Raw genomic sequence first — 25306 nt, 5'->3', positions numbered from 1 at the left:
CATTTTTTTTATTTTACAATTGAGGAAGACACAGGTTGATTCAAGATTAAATGGTAAATGTAAGAGAATGTAGATTAAATTAATGATGAAATGTGTTGTATTCAAGTGAATAAACTGATTGAAGTGTACATATTTCTTTTGTAAAATGGCTGCCACTCAGGATGATATTTCATCAAAATAACCTTTAAAGAGTATTTCACTCGCTGTGTGAACATTGTAGGTGTCTTATAAAGCATGTCGGATCCAAGAACATTTGATAAGCACAATATGAGGACCTCACCATGGTGTGGATTCTTAACAAGGTGCTATTGGTCAAAACTAAATGGAAAAAAAAAAAAACCTCATATACCAGGAGCACCACCTGGGAACATTCATTTCTAAGTCAAAATTGTTCATCATGTGGTCTGAAATTCTGAGAAAAACTTTCTTCTTGAACATGACAGAACTGGTTTGGAAAACTGATGGACAGACAGATGGATTCGGAGAGCAGCCGGTGTTTGTGTGGCTGAGGGACAAAGCCACAGATGAATGGCTGAAATCTGGGGATATGTGAAACCCCCTCTTAAAACGCTTCCGGCTATTTTAATAGTTCAAACACCAAATATCCCCCAGTAAGCATTAATACCCTCTATGGAAACCATGTGAACACTACTGCACAAGCTAAATTCTTGTTTTCCCAGGTCCACTTAATCAGCAGTAAATGGTCCTATAGAGTCAAGTAGCATTGGACCCAGGTATTTCATTTGAAAATTTTAGATATCCTAATACAAGAAATCCACAAATAAGTGACTCTACAAATACTGAACCACAAATAAACGGGGATCCAGCATACAAAATGAGAACATTTACTTAAAATGTAAAAGTATATCTCCAAGACACTTGTAAAAAAATTACTACTTTCTTCTTGTGGTCAAAAATCTTACACTACAGAGTATTTAAGCAACGTTTCATTTCAAAAATCTGATAAAATTTCTTTTACCATCCAAGTACAAATAGCCACAGTACATTTTTATTAGACGTCAGAGTAAAAAAAAGAACCCAAACTGTACATACAGCCTGTCCTGACATGATGGGCCTGACTTTAAAGTCAGCACAGATACTGAAGGCTAAAACTTTATGGTTCTGGGTCAAATTATCCCTCCAGGTATTTGTGTCTCCATAAAAACCTCCTTTCATTTGATACCTGTAAACAAACCATGGACACCAGCCGCTTACCTTTCTCAGGCTGATGATTCCCTCCTTTGTGTCTCTGTCTGTGGATATGGAGAACATGTTGGCGCCCTCCGAGTTGACGATGCTGTACCTAATGTCCGCGTTAACACCGAGGTCTTCATCGTTGGCTTTGATCTTCCCCACTGGTTTCCCAACTTGAGCAGATTCTGGGACATACAGCTGGTAATTTTCTGTGAATGAACGTCCATTTATATATAAAAAATCAAATTAAAAATCTCTACTGCACCAAACAGTTGAATATCTATCTGACTGTTTACCGAAAAGCTTGGCTAAGCAGTTTGACTCTGTCACTATTTGTTCCTGAGGGAATGTCATTAAAAATACTCTGCAGTGCTTCAATTGACATTAAGCGCTAAACTGTGGTTGATAGCACTGCAATGAAGCAGATATTTATTCAGGGAAATGTTGATGGTTCTTTGCTGCAGAATAAATGGGAAGCTCGTTGCTGAAGGGCAATATTCTTGATGATGCTCTGTCGTTACTTACATTTTTCATTATAATCGAGAGAATTCAGCCTGGAAAACAGAGTGGTTTGAGCAATATTCATCTGGTTTTGCAAATTATAGAAAACAAAATAAATTTAGACTTCTGAGTTCAAAAGTTTTGATAAATTACAATAAGAATTACTGACTGATATTATTAATTAATGTTCATGTTCTTCAGCAAAAAGCTGCTAGTCACTCTGTCCCTATTACTGGAGCTTGTTTCTTGCTTAAATTAATTTTTAAACTTTGTATTTCAGAGGCGATCCTTTCATCTTTTACCGATGAAAGGATTGCACGGTTTGTAAAAATACTTTTTAGGTTATAAAACTGCACCAGGTAATTCTTGTTGAAAACTTCTTTCAGCTCAAGGCTGGAGATGTTTCAGAGCGGTGCCGTGCTCGGTTTGACAACAAGCATGGCTTTGAAAAATGATTTTAAGCAGGAAGGGAAAAGCAGAAAATACTTCAGCTCAACCATAAGCTTCACATATCCAACCTAAATGGGACAATTTCTTCAAGTTTGGTAAGCCACGTATAGAGAAATCTGCTTTTTTTGTTGATAACTCCACTGTTACAGTACTTACTTTGGGGAAACTTGGGTGGGTTGTCATTGACGTCTGTCAGGGTGACGTTGATGGTGGTGGAGCCAGAGAGCCCTCCAACTTGGCCTGCCATGTCTTTGGCTTGAATCACAACCGTATAGTGTTCTTTGGCTTCTCTGTCCATTTTTGGTAAGGCGGTTCTGACAATTCCTGCAAATTTAATGCAAAAAAGCAATTTAAGATGATAAAGATAACATGTGGAACATCTAAACATTCATTTGTTGTTTGAAAATTGCAAGACCAATCCACCCCCATTCTGGTTCTTATGAAGGAGGTTACAGCTTAAACTCTGCTTATGTGATATGAATTTGTTCATTTATGTCAGGTCATGAGGATCCATGCACTACAGTCTGACTCCCATTCAAAAGAAGAGAAAACCTGAGTCACTTCAAGAGTCGAGGAAGAAAAAATAATTACTTTTTTGTAAATAGAGTATCTGAGATCGACTAAAGCCTCGTTTCACACATTTCCCACAAGGAAACAAAAAACGGACCCAAAAGATTCTGTAATAGAACAGAGTGAATGAAAAACTGGGCCATGCTTTAGAGAGTCTAGATAAAGTTAAAAGGTTCATTTTCATAATTACCATCCAGACTGAACACAAAATAAGACGGTTAAACGTCGGAGCTTTGAGCATTTTGCATCTATCTACAAGTTTTGGGGTGTACATTTTCACAAACTATGATTTTCGAATCATCAAATGTATTGAATAAGTTACTATACAGTGATTAACACTGTGTTACTGCTCAGAATATGATCAACACATAATCTGGTAACAGGTTAATAAAACTCATCCATAACTGTATTCCATCTTTTCGTCACTTCCCTTTATTTTTCCACTGCAGTGTAATGTTTCATGCTTGTTTGCCGTTTTATGTTTTCATCATGCAAATCAATTTAATTTGCTTTATTGACATGTGCAATACAAATAAAACCCCTTGCCTATTGTAGAATTAAAATGTAGTAAAAACCTGGTGACAGCAGCAGAGAAGCCCGATGTATTTTAGGAGAAGATTTTTGGTACATATAAAAAAATAAAAACAAAATTTAAACTTTAAATTCAGGTTTTAACAGAATGCTAATGGATCATTTATATACTAAAACTATCAAATTGATACTGGGTGTATCTTCTTTTTTTGATGAATAAGAATATTATTTTTATTATCATAAAAGAATAATAAAATATATGTGTTAATATACTGACTGTATATATACTTCACATTTTGTAAATAATATTGTTCGTAAGACAGATATTTCTTTCCTCCCAAATTTTCAGGTTTATTTCATAGTACTGAATGTAATAATGAGCCTCTTTCATCTTTAATTCTGTAGATCCTTGATTGCCTTTTCCTTCCGATTCTATTACAACTAAATATGCTTTGCAATCTTCAATCATATTATACTGTAACACCCTGAGGCTCTTGCACTATCACATTTATTCATAATGCAGAAAACAGGATGCTCAGCCGTGAACCTTCATAATATGATATACGATTGGATCTCTGACTAAAAAGAAACCGTCCCTGCGACACAGCAGGAGCCTAAAACAAAAGATGAGTTTGCTCCCTGTGTTGACTTTTTAAAAAAGGTTTTTGTGGCACGAGTGGCCTCTATTTGCAGAAACCAGACAGGAAATGGGCAGAGGTGCAGCAGGATCTTATAAGGTCAATGTGTGCTACTTTATGTCTTCCAACAACTGTTAACAGGGGAATTTACAGCCTTGGCTTTTGCACAAAAAAAAAACAAAAAAAAAAACACCACATAGGACAAGAATCCATATGTTCACACTTGTTTTGTTGTAAATTGTGTTTTTGACTGGCGCCAGGACATTGTGGTCACCGCTGACCTTGTGCCTGCAACAGATTTAGAGATTATACAGAAACATTGAGACCTTGAGGTAAACAAAACACGGATACAATGACTAAATGGATGTCAGCGCACCAAAACGTGTAAAAAACTATAGACCATAAATCTTTTCTTATTGGTATGTTGATAATTATGTGACAATAATTATCCCAAACATTCTGTGACTCTATCTTGGCCCTAAGAATCCTGAAATATTATGGTGACTGTATGATGTTTTATGACTTTGTACGTTTGTGGTTTTATGAAGTAAAACACTTTGAAGTGCCTTGGAACTCGAATGTGCTGCACAAATACACTTAATTGATTGATTGATTGATTGATTGATCTTGAGGCATAATATTTAGAACTCAGAGCAGAACATTGCAAAGGGATGTTATGACTTGTTTCCCAAAAGTAATGCTCTGATGTTTTATATACAGCCCAGTTTGCAATGTCTTGAACTTGTTACAACCAAAAACCACGCAGTTCAAATATTCTCTACATTTCGGTTCCACCTGACTCAACCACGTTTTGTCCTATCTAAGCTGGCTCTCAGAATGGCTTCAAGGCAAAGTTTAAGTAAGATTTCTTAAGGATTTCTGTGTGTAGTAGTAACAGTAGAGCTTACAACCAGCCGTTGTCCGTCCTGAGCTGTAGATCACTTCAGGTCCTCCAGAGTTTTCATATTCAACTTGGCTTTTTTCTGATTAACGCTGGTCTTTTTGAGCCTGTCAGTTTTGACAATACGTTTGATATATTTGAGAAATCAAGTTGATTATTCATACCATTATTCACACCTTACACGATTTCTGCACTTGTATAATATCGGTTAGTCAAAATAATAAATACATTTTTGTGGCCTTGTTTAGGTTATAAACATTTACAGCATTTACAATTATTCTTTTTTTTTTTACAATAAAATGAAAGTACATCAAATTTATTAAGATGTCTTTGAAATACTCTGTCAAGCTAAAACTCAAACTATTTCATGGTTCTCTGTTTCAATCCAAGCAGCTTGAATTTCACCAAACCCCATTTAGGAGTTAATGGATTCAGTTTTATTATTTCCTGTACTTCACAAAAGAGCTAGACATTGGCGTGTTACACAATATATCATTTTCCTCTCTTGTGCTTTCAGGACTCTATAGACAGAAAGTAATCCTTTCGCATCAGGCTGAATAATCATTAAAAGTGGGTCAAGAAGCCAGGCAGGCAACAGTATTAAGATCTGAGGTTACACATCATCCGTCACGGTGAGGCTGGCTGACGTCCAGGCCGCTGACAGTGAACCTGGATTTACCAGGAGGTAATCAACAGAAAGGGCTAAATATAGGTGGTGGATGTAGATCTGTCTAAACAGAAAACTTAGAAAGCTGTAATCAAGATTTCACCTGTCAGATGAATTTGCAATTTTAATGTAACCTTTCAAATATAAACCTGTCAAGTTGAAGATATTCCAGCAAGCGAGCAGTAAACAGAAGTTTCTACTCTTGTATTAGTATGAATAAGGATTCATCCTCTTTATGATACAATAAAAAGGGGGACTGGAGTGCAGCTGATGAAAAAGACAAGTTTTCAATATAAAATGAGACAAAACACTCCATTCATAAACTTCTACCTCAAGGCCACAAGTAGAACCAGAGGCTGCGTTGTGTAAAATAAAGGAATAATAGGTTGAACCACTTTCGCTCTTAATAAAGTCCATGGAACTATATGGTGGCAGTTCATTCTCAAGTAGCAACAACTGCTTTAACAGTGTGGTTCTGTGCATATTACCTCTGCTTGAGAAGATACAGCAATAAGTAGGGCAGCAAAGGAAGCTGCTTTTATTTCAAGGCATGTGACAGAATTTAATTTACTTTGGCCTACAAGGAGAATCCTCACTAACAAGGTTGATTTTTGTAGTCAACTGCAGATCCATTTTACTTTCTGATTCACACTGCAAGACAAACACAAACTTACCAAGCATTTAGGTCAAGCTTACAAACAGAAAACAGAAAACTAAAGAGATTGAAAGAAAAAAAGACCTTGACATTTCCAAATCAGACATCCTAACTTTTACAACTACACCCTAAAATCCTGTTAATGAACTTCATAAAGGATCCAAGACAAGAGGCAGCCATGGAAAAGACAGAACGCTCCATCCAGAGATGATCTTAAACCTGAGCTGAGGATAAGACATTAAACTTTTCTATGCTTCATTTTCATTATGTTCCCAGAACATAACAAAAATGGTGTCGTACCCTCCAAGATGTGGACATACATTGCAAAAACATGACATTTTACCAACTAATTTTGGTCTAGTTAGTTTCCAGCGAAAATATCAAGTACATGTGAAATAAAACAAAACTAACTTTAAAGTAACTTTTCAACCAGATATAGGAGCTTATTTTAAGTAAATAATTCCTTAATATTGATGAAAAATGATGATTTCATTGGTTTATAGAAGGAAAGTCTGAAGACACAACCCATCCTTTAACGGCACATAAAAACAGCAAATTATTACTGCTGGAGTTGGTAAAGTTCAATAATGTGAAATTCTCTCATACGTTCAAGACTTTGATAAACTGACAGACTGAAAGGGTAATGGCTTCTAAGAAAAAGAAAAGATGCAATGCTTTATATAATACAATGCAGTTTTTCCAACTCCCACAGGGAATGAAAATACATTTTCAACCAAACATTTTCAAGACTCACAACCTGAGTAGCGTATTGGCGTCAAAGCGTTCTGCTGAAATGCCAGGTCTCAGCAGGGATCTGCTGCTGTTCTTTGTTCCAAAAACTAATCAAAGTGCTGCTAACAACTTTCCTGTAATGATACAAGCCCTGCAAACTGCACTGAGAGTCCCTAGTTATTACCCTCAGCCTTAGCAACATTTGACCTTAAGTCCTTGAGACACACTACTTGGAAAGTGGTCAAACTTTTTGAGTAAAATCCAACTAAGATGGACGACCTGACCTTTCAAATTTCATATTACCTCTTTGTTCATAAAGGTGTGACATTCCTGAACAATATTTCACAGCTGGAACCAAACCAATAAGCACATACAAAAAAAAAGAGAGATTTTCTTTCTGTGGCTATGAGAATTTTGCTTTTATCCACCAGCAGAGAGAATGACCAACTGTGAGTCACACAAAGTAAAACAAATAGTCTTAAAGGTTTTCACACCTTCAGACTTTTTCAGACTTTGTTCCATATTGAATCCCAAAATGTACACTGAGAATCTAGAAGATCAGGAGCACAGCAGGTCAGGGAGAAAGATGAGGAGACGCTCGAATTAGAGATGTTTTTAAAACAACATCGCAGGTGGAGAGTCTACTGACGGGACGTCTAAGAGTTTTTGGTTAGGAGGAAAAACATTGCAAGACGAAACAAGCTAAAAATGTAGAGAAGGTTTCTCTCATTAGATGAGACTCAAATCTACCATTTTTGGTTTGTGTGGTGGATATATTAAACTGCATATTTCCCAAAACAAGTGTTGCAACAATTGAAAAATAAAAAAAATACTACGAGGTGCTCATATTATATTCTTTCACATCAATGATGATAACATTGGCATCACTCTGTGTCCTTTAATGTGTTTGGTACAATTATGTGTGTCGAGTATGAGAATCCACTGCAGTTAAATTAAATCCAACATTCTGGATGTAATAAAGTATATCATATTTTTTACCGTGCAATATTACTATTGTATTCAATGATATGAAGTGTTTTCATCTGGTTTCTAGTACAAATATCTTAATACACTTGAAATAAGACAAAACTAATTGACAGGAAATTTTTCAGCTAGATATAGAAGCTCGTTTTACATAATTTTCATTAAATACATTAAGACATTTTCCCATTTTACAAGTGAAATATTCTGCCAGTGGAGCTTTTCATCAACATGTAAGGAACTTGATAAGATTTTGTGTTTTTGCAGTGTAAGCAGATAATTCAGGCTCCATACCTGAAAGGACTTGTAGCTGTAATCAGGGGGCTGAATACAAAAGCACCTTTCACACTTTGGAAAAGACTGATTGATTGGTGTTGGTGTGTCACAGAAAATGAAAATGACACTGAAGTTCAAGGGGTTTGAATACTTTTAACACTGTAAAAATGTCATCAAGGTTTGGTTGCAAAGTTTTCTCTGCAGCCTCTTCATTCGTAAATCAAATTATCTTCCAACACTGAAAAAGTCACTGGGGCATTCTTAGGAAGGAAGCAGGAAACACACATCAGTGTTCTGACACAAAGATCAGACCTCTGATCTCTCTTCCCAGCTCAGCTCTGAGCCGCATCGCCTCAGACCGTCTCTCCTAAATCTCTACGGTGCCCCAACGTTAATTCAGAAAATAATTGAGAAAGAGCCGACTTCCATGAACCTGGCCTCATCTGACACGGTGAGGTGGTTAGCCTTTTCCTCAACCTCCTCAGTCTATTATAGTCGATACTATCGCACTATCCACCTCTTTGTCTGGCGGGAAACTTCTAAAGGAGAACAATCTCCCAAGTGAACAAAAAGGATTATAGGAGATTACTAAAGCACTCTTCAATCTCCAGCTCTAGGAATCTTGGTTTTTTGGCTCATCTAATACAGTCTTCATGCGAGTACAGTTGGAGTTTGAGGGGAAAATGTTGGATGAAAGCAGCAGCTGAATTTAAGAAGTCATGAGAGCATTCTCCTCCTAACAGGTACAATAAAGACATTTTTATACAGTTATTATATAAATACAAAGCCAGGAGAAGTGAGAGTCTCTGAAGATTTATTCCTCTGTTTTGGCTTTTACATCACACTTAAATGTTTAAAATAGAATAGAATAGAATATTGATCTCCAATAATAAATCATTTACTAGTTAAGCTAGGTGTTAAATATTAATAATACAAATATAATAAGCGATGAAATTGGTGAAATACATACATATACCTAAGAGTGACGCAAGTATTTCAAATGACTGAATATAAATAAAATAATAAGCTTGCACATGCAATTATGTTCATCTATAAATAATCTATAAATGACTGCAGAGAAAATTTGATCCGAGTTAGGATTAAATGAAATACAAACTGCACTTTTTCAAAAGAATATTTCATGTACAATGTGCAGAAATAAGGTTCAGTTGCCTATTCAAAGTGAAATACCATTGAAAAAAGAAACCATTAAAAAAAGGAAACAAGGATGTACACCAAATAAAAAGACACTTTTTCCCTCACTGTCCAAAGTTAAATCAACCAAACTTCTCTTTTAGATTTGTTAAAATTACTACAATTATTTTAATTTGCTAATGAGAAAAAGTAAATGTCAGATATTTATTTATTAGTATCTAAAGAAATCAGTTTATTTAATCACTTTATTTATATACTTTATCAGTGAGACAAACTACTTAGAAAAAGGTCGATTTTTTACAGTAAAATCCACATCAAGATGGACGACCGGACCGTCCATCCCTCTCTGTTCATCAAAGTGCAAATGTCGTCTGGAATCACTTTATAAACAATTTCAATTAAATCAACCAAATACTCTAAATAATCTTAGTTCTCAAACATTGCATTTAATTCAGTTTATTCAAATTTGTTTAAAAGGTTTTCTATCCCTGGATTGCATCAAGTCCTTGACTTGTGCCATTTATTCTTCCTGGACACGAGACAGTATATAATCGATTGCATCGTGTCATTGACTTTAGAGAGATCTTTTATATTAAAGCATGTGGTGACAGTGGGGAGGAAAAACTCCCCTCACACAGGAAGAAACCTGAAGAAGAACCAGAACCTGGCTACGTGTCAGCAACCGTCTGCCACGTCTGACAGGGGGTTAGAGAAGACAGCAGATACTCAAAAAACAGAATAACTGATGGTGGTAGTTTCTATGTTAATGGAAAGTAAAATGCTAATAACAGGAGAGGGAGAAGGTTTAGTTGTTCGCAGCTAGAACCTCCAAGAAAGCATCACAGCCAAACAGAATGCAGGGACATTACTATGAGAAGTCTGTGGAAGAAAACCCAAAATGTTTGACATGTTGAAGGCAATTCTACCAAATACTGACTGACCAACACGTTTGGTCTGATTAAACTTCAGGCGGTGAGGATAAAAGGTGTGTTGTTCTGTTGGGTTTATGCAAACTTATGGTTTCAACTGTGGATAATGTGCCATCCTAATACCTTTAAACCCTTTAAGCAATTCTAGAAAAGAAAATAAATTCCTCCACAGTTATGTTAAAGACGCATAGCTGGTTACTGTAAACACTTAAAGTTTTGCTACTGCTACCAAGAGAGGTACAGTTAGTTTCTGGGTTTAAAGGACAATTCAGTTTTCAAATCAAGCCAGGTTGATTAGGATTACTTTTATTCTTTTTATAATTTGAAAGTGCTGATGTGATTAAAATTTTAAAACAAAATAAACCTGTAATGGGTAAAATATATTTTAGTAGTAATAAGTCTTGGAAGGAACTGCTTGGACTACATCACCAATGATTGGCGTCGGGAAAGATTTTCCTTGATTTAACCAGAGCAAACGCTTAATCCACTAAGTGCAGAAACATCCTGATCTGTGTCAGCTCCTTCAATAAACTCAAACACTCACAAATCCCAGATCAGCAGTCAAATTAGCCTATTTAGGATTGAAAGGGGACTCTGGGCTTCGGTAATGTAGAGAGTCTTTGCATGCGCGCGTGTGTGTGATGGAGCACAGATGTGAAGCGCGGTTAAGGGGTATTCGAGCGCGAGTCTTGAGAGGAACAGCCTTGATGTCTCGGCGGGTAAGTGACAGATGCACAGTGGTGAAGGGGAAGACAGGAGTTATGGCCAAACTATAAAAAGGATGAATGCAGCACCACGTCTCAGATGTGCTTTCAGCTGAGATATAGAAAGTGCTTCACCAAATTCCGCTGGCTTGCAGTTTTGAGATTTGCAAACCATGTAATCAAGTAAATCCTCTGCAGTGAATGTTGTTGAACACAGTTTGAATGTCACTAATCTTGCTACAACAGCCCAGTTATATTTGCAAATACAATATTTCCTCTGGACTGGTTTGCATTCGTTGGTCGTCACTAATTCTCTGCTCTCCTTGTGCGTCGCGATGAGCCTCAACATGTACTGCAGGCGGCAAGTTTATGGATCTTCATCCAAAATGATGATTTTTAACCGTTTTTCAAAACTACCCTGATTGAATATGCAAAAAAAACAAACTTTTACCAAGTATTGGTCTAGTTTCTTGAGCAAATATCTTAGTGCATTTGAAATAAGGCAACTTGAAAGTAACTTAAGCAAGAAATGGGAGTTTTTTTAAGTCAGCAAATCCCTAATATTATTGACAGATTACTTCACCTGAACATGAAAAAATGCCCTTTTGAAAGTAAAACAATTTCCAGAGGAACTAGCAACTTTTCATCAATATTAAGGAACTAATGCCTTATAACAAGCTCCTATATGATGCTGAAAATGTACATATAAGTCAGTTTAGTCTTATTTCAAGTGTACTAAGATATTTACACTAAAAACTGGACCAAATACTGAGTAATATTTGGTGTTTTTTCCAAAACTGAAGCACCAAATGAAGTAAACTAAATGATTTGATTTACTTTCCAATGATGATTCCTAATGAAAACAAACAGCAATCCCTCCAATGCCAGCCAATAGAATGTCAAGTAGCATTGCACGTTTTTATTCCACCATCCCAAACTGTGTTGTCTTCTGCATATTATAGATATGCTCAACAGAATGAAAAAAATACAAATAAAGAAATTAACAAATTTTCTGTGAATAATTTGGTGTTACTTTCCACAGAGAAATCAAATTGTGAATAGGTTGGAGATGGCTGTATGACAAAACAATTCAACTTATGTTTTATCACACCTCAGATTCAGGGTTTTCTCCATACATGCATTTGGTGTAAGAGTTTGTTGGTTTTTGAGCAATGGCCACATCCTGTGTGGGACCGCCTTCCCAGTCCAGGGTTTACACATGAGTCTTGCTTTTGTTCTGGGGTTGAAATGCACACTTTGCTCATCTCTGAAACAAAAATCTGTTCCTGATTATGGATTATCATACTCCCATTAAGCTTTTGGAAAATAAAAGGCGGATCGGCTTGGTTCTCTTCCTGACATGTTGACTGATGATGTCACACAAGGAATGTTTATTTGGGACGTTTCCTTAAAGCATATCTAAAAATGTTTGTTTTTTCATACACTGTAAGTTAACGTGTGGTTTCAAATGTAGTTCAGGCAGCCAAACAGAGAAACTGGAAGCTGAAACTGTTCATTAGCACTGACTGAAGGAGTTGAGTTCCCTGCTCGGCTGTCACCTCTGCCTCGCCCACTTTTCTCTTCCCCAGTCGGGTTTTTGGGAGTCTTTCTCGAATGCAAATCAGCATGTGCAAACCAACGTTCAGGACCGCTGCCTTCGCTCGCACCACATCCTGCCTACCAGCATGACTGATTGGACCCGAGTCACAGTACCGGGCTCTAATCAGGCGCCAACAATCAGCTGCACCTGCTGCAGAGAAGTGCAGCTAATCTGTCCGTCAGGGTGGCTGTGGTTTCATGTGAGCAGCTTGCTGTCATGGCTCCCGGTGTTTTATGTTGACTCGCTGGTGATTACAAGTCACCAGTTTGGCCAGTTATAGTGACTGGTTTTTGTTTTTATTTTTCTGTGAATTTAGCTGCAGCCATTTGAAGCACAGTGCTGACACTGTATTTGTGCAAATCGGTGTGTTTCCTCAGTGAGCTTTTTTTAGGTGTTGGGACACTGGATTTATGCTGGGACTGCAGAAAAGACCAAATCCTGTTCAGTCCCCTGTTCTAATGCAGATGATGATGTTTGGTCAAGCTGCAAGGCTGACTCTCCCTGAAGTAGTTTAATATCATCTAGCACTTTACATGTTTATTCATTAGAAGAGGAGAGAGAAAGGTTTAAAATTGCACAAGCGTTTTGTCGACAGTGGGTCCCTTTTAGGACAAATTTCCTCTTTTTGAACAGGTGAGGCCTTCCTTTTCATATAAAAAAGTACTTGTATTTTCATAACTATGTACATTTGATCAAATAAAAGTTCTTACTCAGAAGTAGATGTCTGTGTAAATAAGTGAACCATGTTACCAAGAAGAGATGACAAGAACAAAATATGTAGTCTGGAGAAAGAAGATGGAAAACAATTAACCTAAACTCAGGAATAAAAAGTGTGAGTAATTTTTCAGACACATTGTTGAATCTGTTATGAAGAATCACAGCAGTTTGAAAGCAAAAGTCCCGGGTTTGATTCCCGGCCACGGGTCTTCCTGAGTGGACTCTTCGTCTCCTCCCTGTGGGTGTGTATATATGAATCAATAGAGCACCTTAAATATTGTGAATGCTTTCTGCAGTGAACAGAGGCCAGCGTAAATTGTTTTTTTAAAAGTCCACAGCCGTATATGTTCTGACAGTCATGTCACAGCTTCCTTCAGTCAAAGGACTATACTTTCCCCTCTTGGCTCCTCAATAATTTCCAATACAAGCATCACTGGCTACACGCCAGCTGAAGGTCTGTGCCATCTTCACTTAGGTCCATAACAAATTCAATCGTATCCCAAGTTTCCGCCTGTTTCTGCATTTTAGGTGAAACCATCACAGTCCTGTCAGTTGTGATTCCATCATGGCTTCGGTTCTTTTTCTTGTAGGGATGAGAAAATGCCTCCGTGTGATTTCAGCCGTAATTATAAAGAAGTATGAACTCATTTCTTCTCACCCTTTAGCACATCTGTAAGTGACTTTGAGATGTCAACCGTCTAAAAGAATTAGCCTTTGATTTAGCAAATAGGCCCGTTTGACTGTTACACAATTAATGTCTGCTAATCAAACTGAGGCAAAAATTATTATTAGCTCAACGCATTCTGAAAACATATTTTTTATTTCAAACAATAGATAATGGGCACATCATATAATGTCACAATTTACCACTGCTACACAAAATTGTGAACAAAAACACCATTTAGATCCAATTTCTTTCAAAGTTTGTCTTTGTTCATTTTCTGAAGTGAGCAGCCTTCTGAAAACACTGACTGAATGTGGAACCTTTTTATTCCGTGGGCTCTAATTTGCAGCAAGTGTGAGAAAATATATTCAGTATATGCAGTGTTTTAAAATGGCATTGAGAAAGTTCCCTTACAATATATTGTCATTTCACAGCATCCAGGAGGGAAAGTGTGAATGAGTATCTGGGTGCAGACAGGTGCTTTGTGCTTGAAATGAACATGAAAACGTTGCAACCTTGACTGCAGCTGGTTCCTGCATGCAATGGGAACAAAACAAATAAAAAAAAAACACCTTGAGCTGCTGATGGTGCAGCATTAATCCCAACACTATGCATAATGTCAGCATGTAGCAGGAGGAAAGAAAAAAATATTGTTTTTATTGATGCTTGCTGCCTCAGACATATGTGGGTTCAATTCCTTCAACAAAAAACAAACACCCAGTGTTTGCACTGTAAATGCATGCGTCCGTATGGACAGCTAAGTCAACAGCCTTGACGGTCAACCTGGAGACACTGTATGCAAAGCAAAGTGTACATGAGGCAAGGCGTAATTAAACAGTACGCCTTGCCTGGGACACGCAGAGGAAAGAATGGCTCTACAGGGACAGACTCCGTCCACACACACAAAATCAATTCTGATTAAACAGTTCAACGTTACTGCCAGGGATTAAGCTGTTTTCTATGTTAATTTCATTTATAGTGTGACCATAACAGGTGTGGGTTGTGTAAGCAGAGATTCCACATTTCCACTGGGAAAAAAAGCTTTACAGTTGATAACCTCAGGGAGTTTCACACTATAGTCCATCTGCCTTGTGCAATAATGATGTTGGATGACATGATGCCAGAAAACATGCTGCAGCATCACCTTATCATGCAGCTTAAACTGTAAGCAAACAAAACCTGCCACAGATTTTTAGGACACGTTGGAAAAACTCCATGACGACGCAGTGACCCAACAATAACATGGATTATTCTCACAGCATCCAGTGCTGTCTGGACTATCAAGATTCCTTCATTCCTTCAAGAAACCACATGCTTGAAACTGAAACTGACTGTATACATAAATGAAAAAAAGTGACGATATGAAAAAAACTAACATATCTTGTCCAGATGATGAAGAACATTAAGTTTAACATCCTTGATCCCAACACACATGGACTACTCAGAGCAAAGTAAAAACAAAACGCACTTCAACCAAATTCCACCTCGTAAGAAGCCTGGACTCATTTTGCTCTTGATTGTGAGAAGCAGCATGTTTTGGTACATATGTCAAGACAGATGTGTTGAATTTTAATTTCCAGCTACTCTGAATTATAAGCCTAAACAGCTGAAAAGCTCACATATGTAAACTGAAGAATGAATCAGAGTTACAGTAGCATCTGCATTGGCTCTTAGCTGCAATAGCTTAACTTCATTAAGCAGCTGCAAGCCATTACGGATATTAAAGCCATATTTAGTGAGCATTTCCAGAGCTGTAATAAACATTCATGATTGCTTTGGAGATAACTCCATCTCTATTTGTGACATCTTCCCATGTTGAAGAGATCTCTGCCGTTTCATGCAGTTTGTCAGCAGTCAGACACGTCTGCTTCTGCTTCTCCAGTCATTCTTGGATCTGAGGGGATGTTATCACACCAGCCAGGGCAGGAGAAACAAAACTGAGGGAAAGCGGTCACTTTGACTCCTGCTGAGGATTTGGGTCAAGTCCGAGGAAATCCCTTATGTCTTTCTTCAGCGCCATCTGTGTGTGCCAAATGCCATGATTACCTTCCGTGCTTAAATAATCTTCAGTCACTTCTATGTCAGGATGCCAGCCTTTGCTCAGAGGGGAATACGCTGCATGTGTGAGCGCTCATATAGCGCCCCCCGAATAGTCTGTGAATTTCCCATGAAGGTGTCTTTGCAGGTTAAGCATAATGGACGCCGAGTACAGGAGGATGTGAGGACGTGTAAGCATGCTAATGCACTGTGAGACATCTGCAGAAGTGGCTTCATCTCTCCGGCGGGGGGTGAAACGTGGCGCTGCGCCAGCACAACCGCTTTAATACCCGAGCCGAGCGTGTAAAGCATCAAACCAAAGTGCAGCTCGCCGCATGCGTGCGTCCTCCGCTGACCAACAGGAGTCCGGCTGCTAATTTTAGAGACAAGGCCGGTGTGCCAGTGACAAAAAAAAGGCAGCAGGCCTACTTGTATAAATTAATATGTGTGGGTGGAGTAGTGCTGTGTGGAGAGAGCAACTGGCTGAGGCCTTCCATCACGTCCCCATCCTCTGCACGCCCCACGCCCAATTAGAAGTCAGACAAGCTGCAGCGTCAGCTCAGGCAAAGTGAGGCATCGGATTCATCCAGAAGGTCTCAGTTTATGGGCAAACGGAGGGAAAAACTGCACATATCATCCTTTTATCTCCATAAAGAATGATTAAAAAACATCAGGTTACAAGTCGGCTTGCCACAATAACACATTTTGCTGGGTGATAAATTGTTATTGAAGTTATTGCAATAACTTCAAAGACAATATTAATATTGTTGTTTTGAGACCATTTTCAAGTAATATGTATAATAGTCCAAGTACACCTGAACGTTTAACACTGGAACTGGAGGGGCTTTTCAATCTCCAAAATAAATGAAAAAAGCAACAAATAAAATGAATTATAAAGTGTCTGTAAACAAAAACGGGGCTAAATGAGACCAAAACACCCGAGTGAAGTAAATTATGCAAATGGATATTATTGAGCTCATTTTAATTTATCATATGATTAATTGATTAATTGATTTATTGCTGATTGCGACAGGCTCCAACCAACCAACCAACCAACCATCCATCCATCCATCCAGATCTTTGCAAGTTTTATATTGTAGAAATATGTTACATAAAGTTACAAAAAAGTTGAATTAATAACTTTGTATTAAGTCAAAAAGGCAAAAACTTGATGCAATCAGCTGGGCTTCCTCAGAAACAAACTTTTTTAACTGATTTGAATAATGAAGTGAACTAAATGTACCGTTTGAAATGTTTGTGTGATTGAACTGAAAAGTGCCTCAAGAGGACAGAAAGTATGGGATGTTAAAGTGAACAATGTGTTGAAGTGTGTGTGAAAACATTGGGTTTCCACTGCAATAACAAAACACAGGATGTGTATTCACTCTAAAAATCTGCCGCTGTGGAACGGTTTCATTAATTCCCAATCGTCTTTCTTTTCCTCATGGTAAAGTCAAAACGGACAGCTGTTCATTTGTATTATTCATTCAGCATGAAAATTCCCGTTTCACATGGGCGGTGCGGTCTCTCCGGAGGTGGCAGTGTGTCCCAGACGGCAATGAATCAAGTCATACAAGAGACGAGTTGTTCAGGTTACCCAACAGCAGCGCAAACTTTAGATGCAAGAGCAGCGCCAGGACAAATGACCGTGTAAGGTTCAGAGATAAGAAATAAAAAAGACCTATACACGCTGAAAATGTTGCATTTTTTACATCATATAAAAGTTATATGTGTTGTACCTTAGAAGGCTTATTAATGTTTAATAGATTATAGAAGACGCCTCTCAAACAAAGGATGAACTTTAAAAGACTGAGCACCGCTGAGCAGGAAACAATGGCTTTCTGGAGAGAGTTCTGCAAATGTCTGCTTGGTCCCAGGAGAACTTACTTATGGTCCACAGTGAGGTTCGCGTGCTGCACAACATGACTCAGCCATAACTGTAGCTTTAACTTTTATGATGTCAGACGTGGTGAAAATAGCACCGGAACGTCCACAGCAAAGATTTCTCACACTTTAAGAGATAAACAACAATAGTTGAACAATACCTTGCAAGAGCATTTTTACCCAACAATCACTGGGTTACATTAAGACAGCAATCTATGTTGTATTTTACTACAATTTTAGATGATAGAACAACAAAATGTGCAGTGGACCTGTGAGGGGATCAAGAGTCATCTTCCATCAACTTCAATTACCTTCAGGCCTCCTCTAAAAACGACTAGAACTGCCTATTTTAAGTTAAAACATTAATATACACAATGTCCATGTTAGAAACCGTAATGGCACCACGGAATCTCATATCTGCAGTTTTCCTTATTTCTGCTCCTGCATTTAATCAACTAGATTGTCTGATTTGCAAATGCTAACCAGTAGCATGTCAAGTAGCTTCTTTTGAATATTTTATATATAATCTACTGAAAAATCTCTGAAAAGTGACAACAGTGAAATTTTCCAGATTTTTAGATAGCAAACTAATAATTATCTCATCTGCATATTCGTCCACCTGAGCTATGAATGTAACACAGCCTCTTAGCTGCTCATTGGATTTTATTCAGAAGCATCAGAGTAACGGGAGCTGAACAAAAAATCTGCTTGTCAAGTCAGAAAGATCTTTGAAAGTCACCTGTTCCTTTTGTCAGTGTCCCAGTAAAAACATTCAGGTTTGTAGTTGCCAAAATGTAAAGAAGTTCAAGGAGTGATAATACTTTTGAACATTGTTTATAGTGCTTCTATGCAAATAGGCGTTTACTGCAACATTTTATCCCCAGCAAGCAGGAATACGGCACCTGTTTTGGGATCCACGGAGAAATATGGCTGTCCTTGTAAAATACTGTAGACTATCCTGGCGCTGTTTCCGTAGGTTGGGTCGTCAGCATCTGTCGCTGTGACTTGCAACACGGACGTACCTAAAAATAGAAGAAAAGAGAAGCAGAAGTGATTTCCTGCTTTCTTTGTAAAAAGGTTTTCGAATGGCAACGTAGGGACACTCGTGTATAATTGTGCGTTGGTTTGAAATCTCCTAGCAACCACATCTAGAACATTAAGATCCCAGAAAATGTAAGGTCACATGGCTGGAAACAGAAGAACAGTTTAAATACTAGTCAGACTTTAAACAAAGTCACCCTGTGTAATGTAAGGAAACAAGGAGCTGATTTAGCATGTTTCAGCCCTGGTTAACATATGGCTGGAAAAATCCTCTGAGGTTCTTTGATGCCTGCAGTGAGACTGTGGTGGAGATGCAAGATGCAAAGAAAAAAATATACTAAATAGTCAGAGCTTATGAATAATCATCAAGAAAGAAAAAACAGATTTTTCAGTCTGTGCAACAAATGTAATGGGAACATTTAAAAAATCGTTTTGTACTGTGCATGACCTCCATCACATGCAAGTTGTTGAGAATGTTTTTAACAGCCTTTTCCAAATGAGAAAATATTATGAATGCAATTGCTTTAATGAATTAAAAAAGCACCATAAAACAAAGACACGTGATTAAAAAGCTGAACTAATGCTGACCTTTAACTTAGCAGCTCATTGTAAAAGCAATTGAGGTTCAATTTTACACACCAAGTGTTGCTCACATGGCATTACAGGCTTCATTGACCCCTTTTAATCACATGATGAGTGCGCTGTAATTGCACAACTGGCTTATTTGATGCACTGCTGTATTTATATATGGAAGCACGACGGTGCGATCTGACGTAAGCTGCATGATGCATCCTGCAGCTGCCTGGACTCTCGCCTTGCTTTCCTGAGCTTCTTTGGAAATCTCACAATGAAACTCCTCTGAGTCCTACCAGATGTGATTTTTTTCCCTTTTTTCAGTTACCCGGTGGAGCAGAGTGCAATGTCAGCCACCATAAATCATAAACAGTGCACAGCATGCCGGTTAGCTGTGAATGCAAGCAGCCATGCAGGGATGGTTTTAGTGGAAACCATCAACTCCTTTATTGCTTTGCAATCTAAATATGTTCTAAATGAATAAAAGTTAGAATCCAATATTTAACACAGACAGCTTTACTCCTGCTTTTATGAATTCATCTTTAATGAAAAGTATCTGTGCAGGCTGCATAAGATAACAGTGCATTCATTAGATATTCACACTTACACTTAAAGCTGCAGTGTACAACTTTTATAGACAATGTTTTTACAAATTTGTTAAAACTGTTGCTATGTTTGTAAAAAAAATAAAAATCATGCTCCTCAGCTTTCTCCATGTAGCTCTACTGACATCTACAGAAATACACAATGAGAAACAACCAATCAGAGCCAGGAGGTGGGTCTTAGCGCTGTTAATTACTCCTGTGTATGTGCTACTCACACCATCCTTCCCCTTACTCTCTGCTACGCTACAGCTAGTTAGCATGATCACCGATGACAGTGGATAAATGGTTTTCCTGGAACAGTAAGTCGTTTCTCTGCCATCAGTACAGGTGCAGCGTATACATGAGGTTGATTGCCAGTGCCAAGACCTTCCTCCTGACTCTGATTGGCCGTTTCTTACCGGGAGCGGTGCACTTCTTCAGACCACAGGGAGGAGGTAGATGAGCTTGATTTTTTTGACAGGTTATTTGTGAAGCATTGCTTATAAATGTTACATACTGCAGGTTTAAATGGAAATGTGAAATCAGCCATAGCGCTTTATATTTACAGTCAACAAGATGGTGATAATAAAAGGTTTGTAGTCATTAAACTCAATGTTCTGTGTGCCTGTTTTTATAAACTATTATTCAAAAATAAAGCTAAATAACAAAAGAAGGAGGGATGAGGAAAACCTTGGTGCATCATAATCAAAAACAATCAACTTTTCACCTCATTAAAACATCCTTTTACAGTCTCTGGGTGAGACACAAAGCAAAAGCCAACAAACATGTTTTTGTTCTTTTCAATAGAAGCACACTCAGCCCAAAGAGGAAAATCAGTGTTTATGTGAATAAAATGAATGTAGTATTTTCTGTGCTTATTTTTAGTTGCGGCGAATTAAACAGGCCTTCATTTGGGAATTTTCAGAACATTTTCCAACAACATCATTATCAGGGACTCATCGTGAGGAGCCTGTTTACTCTCTGCTTTGGAGTTTAGATTGGATGGGATTAAAAATGGAAGCGTTTGTAGTTGCAGGTTTTACTCTGAGCAGCGTCAAGTGTAAGGAAACAGAAACACACGATGTTGTAGAATCTTAGAGTGTTTTCAGAGATAAAGATGCCAACACACTGTGTCTCATGTCGACACGTAAATTGGCTAGAACATGAGGAAATAAACCTTATTTTATAATAAAGATAAATACAAGTCCTGCTGGGTGTTTTAAGTACGTGTAAGACTTTCCATGTCATTGTATTTTGTGCCTTATGTGTTTGTCTTTTTCTCTCTGGATGCAGAGATCTAAGTCCATGACTACACCCAGATTTCAGGCCTGATCAGGAGTTTCTGGCAGTGATGGCTGAAGCTGCAAGTTGACTATTGATCTTTAATCTTTTTGTACAAAAAATGTCAGTTTTTGGGTCTTTTTCAGCTGGAGAAAGCACATTCACACATTGACTTGTTCAATGATCTACTCAGCCCTTGAACTGTAATATTGCAAAGCAAAAGTAAATAATGTGGTCAATAGCAGGTTTTAAAGCCAAACTGCTGTAAAAATCAGAATGATCTTTTCTTAATTTCTTTCAAAAATGTATTTTAAATGTCCATTTAATTCGGCACATTTTTACATCCACTTATCACACCTACTGACAAACATCAATTTATCCACTTCTTCAGCACTTACTAAAGTCAGCAGTCGCACAGAGATGCATAATGGCCTTTTAAAAGATCAAAGCTGGTCTCTGAAAATGGATCGCGGGTTCTTATCATCCTTCTGCAACCAGAATCAAGGCATTAAACTTGAATTTTTTTTAAATCTGCTGCACTGACATGAACTCCCAGTGAGATGTTATTTGAGACTTTATAGGTCAAAACTAGGTGTCATTTTGATAAGATAAAATGTGTATTTACAAAGGAAACACCTGTTCTTTTGGAGAGATCTGCCTTCTGTTATTTTTCCATTTATATTTCATAGCTGAAATACAAACAGACAAGTACTGATTTGGGTTTTACGATGAGTGCCAGCATGGAAACACTTCTAAATCTTTTAACTTACTTCAGATGAATGTGTTGTGATACTAAAGACACCTTAAAGATTTCTGGCGGTCGGGCCCAGCGGAGAGTTTATGAGTCGTTAATATGTCCTGTCAACATCCTGCATCGTTAGATTTGTGCCTCCTCCAACACATCTAATTCAAATTCAATTTCCCCCCTCAATATGTCACTGAGGTCTGCAGAGGCTTACTAGTTAATCACTCATTAAGTTCACTTTTGTTGAACCAGGAAATCACCTAAAACATGCAGGACAGTTGCCCTTGGACACCACTGCTCTAGTCAAGAGGATCTTCAACAACTTCCACTTTAGAAAAAAACATTCAAATATTACCAAGCTGACAGATATCCAAAGTGGGGCTCAGACCTAAGTAGATTATGTTTAATATGTTTTCTTTAAACACCATTAATATATAATGATTCTGTTTCCAACAAACTTCAAATATATGCTAAAAAAGTTAATGCTTGCAGCAAAAGAGTGCCAAATAACACGCAGCTGGTTAGGAAGAATATATTCATGTGCCTAGCACTCCTTTAGCCGTGCTCAAGATCTTCCTTTGTGTTTTGAAGTTTTCATTCCCACCCACAAGCTTAAATCCAACAAGCGCATCAACATTTCTGATTGAAATTCTTGACACAGATTATTCTCCCTCGATCTTATGATCCTTCAGTCGTTTTTCATCTTGTCACAGAAGCTAAATGCATCTTTAAACCACTGCTGGAAAACAAATACTGCTGACTTGATCCCCTTTAAACCAGCACTCACTACAATACTATGTCCCCAGTGAATATAGTAAAGATCATGCAGCTGAACTACCTGACATGTACCCAGCTAATCATTTAAGACGGGGGGAAAAGGAACATCACAAGCAATTAGCTGCCACAGTCCAACACAGACCATTCCTACACTTAGGAGATTTAGTATTGACAAATGTGGAGGGGGGATTAGTGCTGTGGAGTGTGAGGACAGTTGATTGTTACAGCCGATTTGACGCTGAAGACACTCGGCTGAAGCCGATTTACTTTAATGACCATGGGCAAAAGTATAATGGGGGCGGGCAAAAAGGATAATTGCTTTACCCATCACTGGGTAAAAATGACTTATTTCTTTGGGATGTCAGTGGTGATTGATTTTATCACATGCAACTGATGATTGAGTTTGTGCCAAAACCTTGGAATAGGTAAGGATGAAAACTGAGAGATTAACTCAAGAAAACAGACATTCTGAAGTATTGACACCCACAACCTTAAACTTTAACATAGTTTGAAAGGGAATCCTGCAAAGTGAAAACAATCTGCAGCTATCGTTTGTCACACTTGCATGTTTTTCAGGGCGCAAAATGTTTGCATCAAAGAACCTGAATGCACAAACAGGTAATTGTCCTCTGAACATCACCTGCCATCAAGTGTTTCTTACATGACGGAGGATAAATTTTACCCTCTTGTCTTTGCAGAATTGTTTCATTTCAGCCATATTGGATGGTTTTGAAGCAGACACGTCTTTTTTAAGGTAACGCCAGTTGAGTCGTCGGTGTCACCTTCACACGGACGTCACATCCGTGTTTTAACACCCTTCACTTTTCCCGGTGACAGGATTAAACACCCTCACGTTTTATGCATTTAGTTAAAAACTTTATGGTATTACATTTGTGCCACTGTTCTGAGCGTGCTGTGAGACTGCTGTGACTGCATGCGTCTATGTGAACAAAGAATTTGGGAAGTTAGCATTTAAATCTCACACAAGCTCTCCCAGTATGTGTTCACACCAAGTGGCTGAAATTATAAAACCAAACTGTTGAGTTTAAGAAAAACTCAACAGACTATTTAACCTTGCACTCTACGTAGTTTATTTTTCTCACAGGACTTTTCTGTCAAGCAAACGTTTGAGTCACGCACAGACATCTTCATAGTCGGTTGTGGCTATTGCTAACTAGCCGCTAATAAACCCTTGTTAGCTAGATAAATAGTTTTAATTGGCTGGATGACATTCTTCTCCGCCTCTGTTGTTTCCAACCCGTACAACTCTACATGCATTCCTTACTAAAAAGCCAGGCACTACTGAAATATACAATTTTGCGGTTTTCTTTTGTAGATTTCTGTTGTGATACAAGTTTTACATTTCATTCATAGCGGTCTTAAAAAGTCTTAAATTTGAGTTAGTAAAACCTGCAGAAATCCTGATTTAAATCAGTCTTGGTTCAACAGGTCTAAGAATATGCAGTCCTTGGTTATGCTTGACTTCTTAATTAAATAACCTCTAATTAATTCACCTGATGGTGAATGTATCCATTCTAGTTATCGGCTATTAAAATCAGTTTAATAATCTGAACTGTGACCAAAAAACCCCAAAACTGAATAAATATTTAAGTGGTCTAACTATTGTTTTCCAGCACTGTACTTGTAAATTTGTAGTTCCGACATCATCATGTATGTAATAAAGCAGAGACGGTATAAATACTTTTGCATAACACAGCCACTTTGCTTTCCATTCAATCTAGAGGTCAGGATAGAAAAATTAAACTCCTTCACAGTTGGTTAAAAATGTATGATTCTCTCCCCTGGTAGTACCCAACACATTTATCCCTAAACCAACACCTAAATATTTATCACCTGCGATTATGAAACATTTATTTGACATGCTTTAGTCAGAAACCTACACAGTAACAAGCAGAGCTCTGTGTGCATCAGGTCTGGCCTGCTCATGAATATTCATGACAGCAACCATCGAGATATTGACCGTATATAAAGAGGGCTCTGACAGACCTGTCGAGCTCTGCATGTTTAATCGGATTCCTGCATCTCCTCCGACCCAGATGAAGCCGTTCATCCTCTGATATATTTCTGTGGGTGATTTTATACAGGACAGAAATAAACGGGATGCTTCCACCTCACTGTCAGTTCCACAAACCTGCTTCTTTATGTTGCATTTGAAGCAAAATCACTCTGACAGCAGTTTGGCTGCAGTTTGGGCCAGCAACATATCATTTTAAAGTATTAGAGCGTCATATTTTAAAGCTGTTGTGCCGTGAGGCAAAATCCACTGGACTGAGAAAAAAAAACAAAAAAAAGCAGCAGCTTTTGTTCACCCGAGCTATAAAAGGAAGCAGAAAAAAAAAAGAAATAAAACATGGATGTTTGGCCACATGATGCTAGGGCATGAGAAGAGTGGCTGTCTCAGCGAAAGAGGTTGGAGGCTTTACATTCCTCCGTAGTGTGGGGGTAACTCTGCAGTGGTGATGGTGGAGGCACTATTGAGTGCTCATAAAGACCTGCCC

The 25306-nt window shown here is 38.0% G+C and overlaps 1 protein-coding gene across 2 annotated transcripts in view; it reads right to left on the bottom strand.

Annotated features, from left to right (window-relative positions):
* The window catches only part of LOC106935933 (cadherin-18), a 96319-nt gene that overhangs the window by 50738 nt on the left and 20275 nt on the right, over positions 1-25306 (bottom strand). For both annotated transcript variants that reach the window (XM_015016680.1, XM_015016672.1), the window contains exons 3-5: positions 18689-18808; positions 2302-2469; positions 1216-1403 (exon numbers count right to left, since the gene is read on the bottom strand). In XM_015016680.1, coding sequence (XP_014872166.1) covers positions 1216-1403; positions 2302-2469; positions 18689-18808 — 476 coding nt within the window. The remainder of the gene's footprint in view (positions 1-1215; positions 1404-2301; positions 2470-18688; positions 18809-25306) is intronic.

This window comes from Poecilia latipinna, unplaced genomic scaffold, assembly GCF_001443285.1.
Source record: "Poecilia latipinna isolate Pla-1442-1.1 unplaced genomic scaffold, P_latipinna-1.0 Scaffold74, whole genome shotgun sequence".
NCBI lineage: Eukaryota > Metazoa > Chordata > Actinopteri > Cyprinodontiformes > Poeciliidae > Poecilia > Poecilia latipinna.
This window is presented reverse-complemented; position numbering and strand designations above follow the sequence as displayed.